We start from the raw sequence: 10,818 nt of genomic DNA on the forward strand, positions 1-10,818 counted from the left end.
ATGAATGAGCAAGCTTTTGTAAAACACAGCTTTTTGAGAGAACATAAACATGTTACAAAGATCTTAACTGAAATTTAAATCCAGTTTCAAAGTTTCAAATTTGATGTGTAATTTGAAACATACTTGGTCAAGATATTAACTGTGTACAACCGCAGGCTGTATACAAAGACGCAAATGAAACAAAATGTATACAGTACGTTCCCTCATGTACTGAGCCACCTCTCATTTGAAACTGAGAAATGGATGCAGTGATTTATTGAAACACGTGTGAACTTACATGTTATACACATATATAATATAATGTATAATGTAAAAACAGACTTGGTTCAATTCTAACAAGCTTGAACATTAATATTTGGTAAGACTGCCTTCATTCTTCAACATAACCTGAATTCTCTTAGTTCAGAAATGTAGTCCTTGTAGTCAGTTTTGACAAAATCTCCAACACCAGTGGGTGTAATGGAGCCACAAAACCATGACAGAGCCTCTGCTGTGTTTTACAGATGGCTATAGACAATCACTGTAGTACCTCTCTCCTGACCTCAATTTTTTTATCAAAAAATTTAGCTCAAATCCTCATTTCATCATTCGTCAGACGTGTTGCCGCTGATGTTCAGTCCACTTCTTGTGTAATTTAAAATATCTCAGCCTTTTATCCCTGTTTCCCTTCCTTGAGAATGGCTTCTTGACAGCCACCCTTGCACTGAGAACATCTCTGATGAGGCTTGAGGTAACAGTAGACTGAATACAAAGGCCAGATGCATCTCTGTGGTCCTGTTTCAGGACTTTTCTAACTGTTCGCCTGCTGTAGACAGTTTTTTTTCTTCTTTTGTCCTGCTTTGGGAAACATCTTGATGGTGCACATATATTATTTTATGTCTATCAAACACTGCTGTCAATTTTTGTAGACTGAACTAAAGAAATGGGATCAATTGATGCCCTTTTTGTGCCAGGCTGCTAATAACAAAGAGCCTAAAGATAAGGTTAAAATGGCTTTAATGCTTTAATAATTCACAACTCAGTGTTAAGTTGGTTAACGCTTAAATTCTAAACATAAAAAAACATAAAGAAATGAAGGCTGGTTCAAAACTTCGCCACAGTACTGTATAATACAGCATGATATTCATTTTGTAAATGATAGTATTATGGTGCTACCTTAACCAAGCATCATCAAGATTATGCAAAAACCTGAATTAAGCTTAATAAACTTTTCATTTTAATTGTTTGGCATGTAGCGGTAGATCACTGTTAGGCCATTTGCTTCATCACAAAATTCAAAAGGCCAAGTAAAAGAAAAACAACTCTCCCTCTGTTGGTTAATGTGCCACAGACTGACATGCGCATTGTTCCTCACATGTGTGTAGTGAACTGTTTAGGACAAAATAAAAATCAAACTCCCTCCCAATAAAGGCCTAAGGAAGTTGGAGCAAATTTGGAATGGGTGAGTCATGGAAAAAAATGTGGCCTTTGGTCATTAAGGTGAAATATCAAAGTGCCTGACATAAATTAGTGCAGATATTAATGAAATGCCATCCGGTATCAAAACAAGCTCGACATTTTTTCGCAGCTGGCTCCAGTGAAAAGCAAATTCTTCACGTTATTTATTTGTTTATACAAGATCTCTTCAAAGGCTTGTGAAGAGGGAAAATACTGTTGTCTTTCTGACATAATATTTTAGAGCCACATTTCATTCTGTCCTTGCAATGCCGGGGAATGCTCGCATACATTCCTTCCACATCTCATGTCCACGCTATTTTCTCTGCAGCTTTATACGGCTATCTAACGAGCTAATGGTTTTCCAGTTTCACAGTGTAGTCGTTCAAAGGGCCGGCAGGGTGACGGGGAATATCTGATGTAATTTCTGTGTTGATAAATGAGAAGCTAAGTTTCCTGGTTGCAAGGCCTATGGCCACAATTCAGCTTGAGCGGGGCCAGGAAGGGCACCTTTCTTTGGCTGCCAGGTGGCCCTGGGCCAATCCTGTGGAGGAGCCGTGCAGTCTGCACCCAGTAACTGGAACGTGGACTGGAGTGCCGGAACAGACCCCTGTCTCTTTCTCTCACACTGAAGAACGTGTATGCACACGAGCACCCACATTCGACTAAGAACATCCTTTTGTGTATTTATGTTATCAAAAAGCATTGGTAACTTTCTCTCAAGGCCAGGAAATCCAAGAATTTGAGATCAAGATTATAAAATACATTTGTATCAAAAAGATCAAAACCCCTATCTAATGGCACTAAAGAATGAAATCAAGTCACTGACAAATTCCTTGGCAGATTAAGGTCTATGCCATGCAAAAAGATTTTGCCTAAGAGCTAAGCAGTGGCACACATTGCCATGACAGCTGGGGAGAAGGGAATGAATGGGGTGGGATAGCCAAGATTTTAGGGAGGGTTGCCTGACTTGATGGTGAGACAACCATATCTAGAGTCAGCCTTCCTATTACCTCAGTTTATGAGGGTGAACACAACAAAAAAGCTCTGTCTTCTGACTCTTTGTACTGCTCTGTACACATAAAGTCCTTAATGGCACAAGGGATTTGAAATTGTAAGACGTATTCATGCCGCTATATGGCTGAATTATGGCAGAGCATGTCACAGATAAGACAAACGTGGTTAACTGTGTTTAAAGTACGAGAAGAGACGAACGGAACAGAGAAGGAATCATAAAGTGCCTTACGTAAGGCTGCCGACCAAGCCAAAAGAAATATCACCTCAATTGCATTAATTAAGTTCCAACCAAGATGAGAAACAATGACGTGAGGCCAACTCCAGTACTCGGAAAAAATTGGGCGCATCCAGTCATTCCAGCCTTTAAGCTGTCCCATGGCACTGTCCTGTCTCCATTTCTCTCAATCCATAGATTCAGTCCACCAAATCCTCTGGAAAATGGAAACATACATCCTCCTTCTTGGTGAGATCTCCTTTCAAAGTCACTGTGCTAAAAGCGAGAGCCACTCTTTTTTAGTCTAAACATAAAAAAAACAAAACAAAGAAAAACAAAAAAACTCCTATGCTAAGGCCTTTCTACCTTTCTAATCTCCCTGTAAAAACAGCCAAATCACATCTGTCACGGCTTGTTAGCCATAACTAAAAGGTTTTTTGCCGCTACATTTCTACTGCTAAGAAAATCATATTCCAAATTTATTTGTCTTAAAATGGGAACATTAATGGAGCTATTTGAAAAGTCAAGATTTGAAAGTCATGAAAAAATCTATATTGGGGGCCTCTCTAGTACCCTCAAGAGTAGAATTTCTCGGCTGCTCACCTTCCCATATTCCTTGTAGAGTCATTCACCCAAATGATGTGATATTGGAGAGAGGTGTTCCATTTTGGTCTTCAGAATTAAGCTACTGTCTCCACCAAACACTGTTTTATTAGACAGTTTGGAAGGAGAACCTCTAAATAGCTCTCTAGAGGCTAACATGGAAGGTCTTCTCTTCACGTGGGTGTATTTTGCACTATTTTGGAAAGTGCAGAGCTTAGGTAAGGACATAAATTTTACAGACACAAATATTGAGCTTTTTATGGGTTAAAAGTTCTTAGGGTTAAGTTCTACATGGTGCCAATACTGAAAACCAACAAAGAAAAGAATCTGATAAATAATCCTATTGTCTTAACAACCAAGTGTCTGTGCTATTTTTTCTTTAAAAAAAGAAGAGGAAATAGAAATTCAAATAGTACCAATGAAAAAATGAGCAGTATACTTGTTTAGCATCAAGATGCTAAATGAAAACATTCTTTACTAAGAAAATGATACATCTTACCTGATGTCCGCAGCGGGTCTGGTCCAGAAATTGATGATGAGCCTTAAGTCTCTGTTGCTGCAACTGCTGAATAGCAAACTGAAGCTGGTAGCTCCCTTGGGTGGGCTGGTAGTGCTGCTTGGGTGTCACCCCTCTCACCAGGCTGTAGTCATTGTGCATCTGCCAATCCTCTTCCTTTAGTGGCCTGTGGCTTAGAGAGAAGTGACACAGATACACAGGGTGAAAAAGTAAGATACTTCAAACCAACAAAAACACAAAGTCACTCTTTCTTCTGAATCACATATCAGTGACATTTGCACCACAAAAACCTCAGTGAAGAAAAACAGAGTGTTCTTTAAAGACATTTTCCGGCAAGAATACAAACAAACAGTTTTAGCTCCGCTCTCTTTAAATCAACTTTCGACTGGTTGGCTACCCCTTGTAAACAGAAGGTCTGAAGAGCGGATGGGTGGGGCTGTCGTGCTCACAGCTAGAGCTTTCTGTCTATGACATCCAGTCTCTTTGACAGCGTGCAGATCCAAGACAGGAAACACTCTTTGATACCAAGGGTTTAGAGTAGCCTGAAACCTGACCTGTTGGTGACCTCCTAGTAACCGCTGATTGCTAGAGTAAAACATTATTCCCAAACTGGTCACCAGGTTAGATCAGATGCAGTCTAGATCGAGAAGGTTTCCAAGGTTGCCTGTAGTTTGCAAGGAAGATGACAACTTGTCTGCAAACACTCACCATTTAATCTCCTTACTAACCATTAACTGTCAAAACTGTGCTGAAATGTGAAAAGGTGCAATGCAAACAGCAAACAGAGACTGCAGAGCATCAAAATAAAAGTAGTGCCTTACCAACCAATTATCCATTTGAAGGCAATCGAATGCAGTTTCTGTTTTATGTGACAATTTTTACATTTTTACAGCTGCTTGGCAAGTAGCTTGAGGGGGCCACCATGGCAACCAGCTAGCAACCAAACCAATCAAAAGGTATTTTATTAGTGCAGCACCGTTTATAACTGCAACCAATTTCACCCTAGCAATTGCATGCCATTTGAAGAACACACATTTTTCACCAACCAGTGGTTGCTAGCTGGTGTGATTCAAGCCTTGATATGAGCATCCACTGTTGTTTAATATATATGACAGAAAATAAGGAAATGCTTGCTTGAAACAGGCACATTACAACTCTACTATAACTCATGCTTTGTTACACAACAACAAAGGATGAGTCCACAAATAGCTTAATATATTTACTCACTGCTACCTCGTCAGTTATTTTACCATGCATTCCAGGCAGATGTGACAATAGCTACAAACTCCATGTTGAGATGCAAGACCACCAGTAAAAATTGAAACAACAAGACATCTCACAACATCCTAACCAGTGGCCGCTGTGCCCACAGAACCTCAAATCAAAGTGTGCAAATCAGAGTGAAAGCAGAGGGCAAGCTTGTGGCAAACACAGGCTGAACTAAAAACTTTTCCTCCCCGCTTCACGTTCCATTCACATCACAAAACCACAACCTGGAAAGCAAACCTTTTGACGAGCTCCACAAGTTTGTAACTGGATTATCTGTCATTAGGCCTAAGCCTGTTTCAGGTTTTTTTTTTCAACCATTTTTGACCACTGTTAAAGCAATGAAGTGACCAACCTCAGCCTTCAGACATGCTTAAATCGAGTCTATGTGGAGTCTGGTGTGCTGTTGTATATATACCACCTAAGCCAAAAATAATGCCATAAAAGAGCACTATTGGGAGCTGCGAGGAAAAATATAAAAGGGGAAAAAAGAGAAAGAGATACGCATACAGCTGAAGAAATGGGATCCCTGGAGGTCTTAATGACAAAAAAGCTCTTGGAAATTCCTCCCACATGCAATAACACGCAATAACATTTGTCCATTGGTCTACAGTTAAAGAAAACACTGCACACTTAGATTCACAATAGCTACAATATTTTTAGGACCAAACTATGATAAGTGCTAAAATTAGAATTCAATTAATCTTGAACAACAATGCATACTGTGGGATAATAATCTTGTGTTGCTGAAATGTAAAAAAAAAAAAAGAAAAAAAAAGAAAAATCCTTCCCTGTGTGGCCAAGACACAAGGGATCTTAAACTCATGTGAACATGCTATCCGCCCATGCATTTCTCAGTTCACATAATAGCACATATATTGCAAAAACAACTGCTGTGACCAAAGGCCAATACATTTTTTTTTTTTTTTTTGCTCCTGGAAACAAAGGCTCGTCTGTGAACTTTGCAAGGCCAGAGATTCAACATCACCAGGAGACAAAACAAGAACTTGTTCTTTGTTTACAGCAGCGATTTCCTTTAACTTGGCTGCAGTTTGCAGACTGGACCACGGGGACCTTCAGTGCTACCATTTTATTACCATATGGTCTAAAATGGACTGTCTCAGGTCAAAAGCACAGGCTTTCCTTGAGTACAATGTCGCTATAAAACCCCACAAGGGAGGGGGGTGACGGGGGGAAGCTTGTCAACACAACGCCACGCAAAAAAAACTACTACAGATGACCATGAATTTTAAAAACAGGAGGAAGTACTTTTGTCCAGCACAGCAACCAATAAAATCTGATTTTTTTTTCTTAAATGAGTGAGCGGAATAGTTTTACATCTGAGTTTCTCATCATAGCACATGTGTGGAGCTTCAGCTATCTGGGACTTCCCTCGCTGCCGGACCTCTGCTCGTGGGTGTCAGCTTACTCCCCGCTGTGCTCGCCATCCTTTAATATGCTGATATAACTTACTGTAGAACAACACAGCCGTGCGAGTTGAGCACATGTGCGGCATCAATCTAACTCAGTGTGAATGTGGGAAAATGTACCGTCTGAGATGACATCATGCCAGATTATCTCAAAGCCCTGCCTGGTCAGTGTAAACATTAGCAGCCTCAAGAGTGTAGGGGTATTTCCAACCATTAATCAGTGTTTGTTTATCGTGTTTTATTGCAAAAACATGACACCAAGTAGGTCTGTTCTTAAAATACAATTTGTTGAGTTCAGCAGTGCCGGGGATGATGAGGCTTAAGTTAGGGGAGTGGTGAGCAATGTGGGGTACTAAAAACTACAAGTGCTTTCTTCCAAGTAGGATGATAGGTTACTTTTTAAACACTTCTGTGTTTTAAACTCACACAACTTCACTTGAAAATCTTAAAAAGGAAAGCTATAAAACAGTTCTGAATAAGTTAAATCAATGGATTAAAAAACAAACAAACGAAAAAACAAAACAAAACAGGGATAATAACCATTTACACTAAAAGCTGAGTCAAATTCAATTCAATTTTATGTATATAGCGCCAAATCACAACAACAGTTACCTCAAAGCGCTTTATATTATAAGGTCAAGCCCCATGATACTCAGTGCATCATGTGAAGCCCCCAGCAGTTTATGCCTATTGTAGTGTAACTAAGGGAGGATTAAGGGTCACCTGAATTACTGAAAACAATATAACAGAAATTGATGTAAACAATATGAAATCCATCTCGCCTTGTATCAGTGGTTTAAGCTGCTGGTGGTGATGGTGTAATACGGTGGAGGATAAGTTCTGGACCCCTTTGGAGCAATTGAGCATTTTCTAAAACTCCACAGCCCACCTGGGTGTTGTTGCTGACCGTGTCCATCCCTTTATGACTATATTGGGGCTATATTTATGACTATAAGGGGCGATCGTGGCTCAAGAGTTGGGAGTTCGCCTTGTAATCGGAAGGTTGCAGGTTCGAGCCCCGGCTCGGACAGTCTCGGTTGTTGTGTCCTTGGGCAAGACACTTCACCCGTTGCCTACTGGTGGTGGTCAGAGGGCCCGGTGGCGCCAGTGTCCGGCAGCCTCGCCTCTGTCAGTGCGCCCCAGGGTGGCTGTGGCTACAACGTAGCTTGCCATCACCAGTGTGTGAATGTGTGTGTGAATGGGTGAATGACTGGATATGTAAAGTGCTTTGGGGTCCTTAGGGACTAGAAAAGCGCTATATAAATACAGGCCATTTACCATTTACCATATATTGTACCCATCTTCTAATGGTCCTGTCCACCAGGATAACACGGCATGTCACAAAACTCAAATCTTCTCAAAATGAGTTCCTGAACATGACAATGTTCACTGGTCACCAGATCTCAGTCCAATAGAGCATCTTTGGGATATGGTGAAATGGAAGATTCACATCATGGATGTGCAGCCAGCTGCTATCATACACCCAAATCTCTGAGGAATGTTTCCAGCAGCTTGTAAAATCTGTGCCATGAAGAAATCTGAAGACAAAAGGAAAACTGTAACTAACGAAGTGGCAGCATACGTATGATGGCCAAGATATCACAACTTATCACCTGATGGAAATTGTATGCTCCTGTTTCATAATAACCAAAAATACTATCATAATGAATTTCCCTGCATATTTTGTAATGAATACATTTATTATTATTTTATGTATAAATAAAAAACATATGATTTTGTCTTAACAGTAATCCAAAAACTTAAGACCTTCAGTTTACTATGATTTATAACAAAGAGAAGCAGCCAATCGATTCTCTTTTTAAAGTTGAGTTCAGAGAGTTATTTTCTAACAACAAAGGAATTTCTGCTGTAATCAATAATAACATGCTTTTTTACAATGCATTTAATTAGAGTGCATCAATGGATATTAACATTTCTTGCACACATGTCTGCATGTCTATTGTAAAACAAACTAACGCATGCATCTAGAAATTACTACTAGTTTATTTCTTTTTAGTGACTCAGTAGTGTAGTAGTTTACAGATTCCCTTGGCAAGCAAAATGTCACTGGTTGAATTCCAGCCTGAGACACAAATCCCCTCTGGAGTTATGTCAGGAAGGGCCAAATCAAACATGTGGAACAACCTGCTACGGCAAGTCCTTGTGAGAAGGGACGGACGCACACAAACACTCACAAACACACATATGTTATTTAGAAATTACATTAAAACTCAGTGCTCTGCATCGTATGTCCTGTTTACATTGTTGACAGTAGTTCTAAGTATATGAAGTATTTACCAGCTTTTAAAGGTTAAATTTTGAGCAGTAACTTCATACTTGCTACTGATCCTAAGATGAATAGTAAGGGCTTTACACACAAACCCGCAATGGATTTACAAATAGCTGGTGCAACCCAATCCTAATTCACGGTCACACATTTGTCAGTTCCATAAAGCAGATTATATACAGTACATATAACCATATTGCACACTGTGGGAATGAAAACTGCTTTAAAGGTGTATGTTTCTGCTGAATGACTAAATCTGTTCCCTGGAATTTCACTTGTTCTTACCTTAAGCGTTTGCCTTCCCATTGCCACATCTGGTTTCAATCAATGTGAATAAAAACATCTCTCCTTTTAAATTCAAAGGAAGAGAGACATCAGACCAATTTTGTGGGAATCTGTCCCCCATCAAAGAATTTTTACATTTTCACCAGCGTTTTTCTGATTACTTGAGCTGTTGGTTTAGAAAATGGACCGCCTTAAAACCCTTTGGAATCATTCGCCTCTAGAAAATTCAACCAAGTAAAACACCAATCTAACAAAGTATTGAACAGGACTAAAAATACCTTGTGTAAGCAGGGTTGTGGCATTTCTCAAAACACAAAGCTGGTATGAATGTAGAGGGGAAGAAAACAGAGAGGAACGCTTGCGGCTCTGGTAATAAGACAGCAATAACTATTCACAGAACAAACACAAATGGTGAGAACCAACCATGACCAGCTGCTGACTTAATAATAATACATGACCACATGGAGGTCCAGTGCAAACTCAGACCACAAGCGGTATTAGCAAACTTAAGTAACAGAAAATACTTTTAAACAAAGTAAAAGGTGTCAAGTATTTAAAAGTAATCCAATACCTCAATTTATAGGTACACTGAATGGAAATGATCATAAATGTACCAGGAGGTCCAAAACCGGAACAGATCACCAACTTACCCCATAAGTATATGAAGATGGGCCCTATGGGTTCAAAGCCCCCTGACTGTCAGCACACTGAATTTAGGCAGGAGCTCTAAGAGTGCTGATGCAGCATACCTGGCAGATCCTGGCAGCAGCACTTCAAAGAGCCATGCTACACTTTGAAACCCATCATACTTCACCCCTGTGGTTGCTTTAAGAGCCAGTGTGCTTAACAGTTTCAGTATGTTTGGCACAAGCCATGAGCCCAAGCGTAGGGGGGATGGGGCTCAGGAAATTCTGTGTTTTAAGAAACAGAGTCGGGATTAAATCAAGACATTTTATCCTAATATCTTATTAAAGACATTTCACGTAGATAATTCCAAACCAAGGGCTCGATGTTCCGGGGCCCTCAAGACCTTTTTGTATTGCAAGAAAACGCTAATTTATATTCTCTCTTTAGATTTGTGAAAGTATAATCCTGAAATGTGAATAGCTGAAAGGCAAACCTGAACTAACATTTTTAAATCTTTATTTATAACTCTGGAGATTTAGAATCTCTTTTGCGAGAGCATCGCAGGCCAGTTTATTTTCTGATGAATGAAGTGTTTAAACATGATATGGAAAAGCAAATGCGATGTCTGAAATCACACTGTAACTCTGATCCGTCAGAGGACTGCATCGCTCAAAGCGTGATTTCTGTTATGAATCTATCTGTAAAAATGATATAAGCTATTAATAGTCTCTTTTTAGTTTGTGGGAATAAAAACATTTTAAAAAGGGAAAAGGCCAGACATTCCAGGAATTCCCTGACAGCTCGATACATAAGGAAGGGCAGGACTGGAAAAACAGAGTCCAAAATCAGGGCCAAGCTGTCTGAGACACTGCCACTCACACATAAGCAAAAAAAGAAGAAGATGACACAATTAACGTTTCCCCTCTTTGCCTATAGGTTTATAATCCTGGTCTGGTGCCATAAGCCATGATGATGCGATCATTTTCCTTCTCTTTCCTTCCTCCTATTCTCAGCGCAGTGAGACGGGGTGAAGAAGGAGGAATTTCAGTGGGTACCGAGGCGAGAGCCTTGAGTAGACAGACTTTGTGGGTGTTGACATTGTACCACTGCCTCCAGCACCGCTCCAACAGAACGCTTT

The 10,818-nt window shown here is 39.9% G+C and overlaps 1 protein-coding gene across 7 annotated transcripts in view; it reads right to left on the minus strand.

Moving 5' to 3' along the window:
• ttll5 (tubulin tyrosine ligase-like family, member 5) overlaps positions 1-10,818 on the minus strand; it is a 58,145-nt gene that overhangs the window by 13,697 nt on the left and 33,630 nt on the right. For 6 of the 7 annotated variants that reach the window (XM_025901033.1, XM_005476912.4, XM_019348607.2 and 3 more), the window contains one exon: positions 3,768-3,957. In XM_025901033.1, coding sequence (XP_025756818.1) covers positions 3,768-3,957 — 190 coding nt within the window. The remainder of the gene's footprint in view (positions 1-3,767; positions 3,958-10,818) is intronic. The other variant, XM_019348606.2, reaches the window with a different exon arrangement.

The sequence above is a fragment of the Oreochromis niloticus genome, linkage group LG19, assembly GCF_001858045.2.
Source record: "Oreochromis niloticus isolate F11D_XX linkage group LG19, O_niloticus_UMD_NMBU, whole genome shotgun sequence".
Lineage (NCBI taxonomy): Eukaryota > Metazoa > Chordata > Actinopteri > Cichliformes > Cichlidae > Oreochromis > Oreochromis niloticus.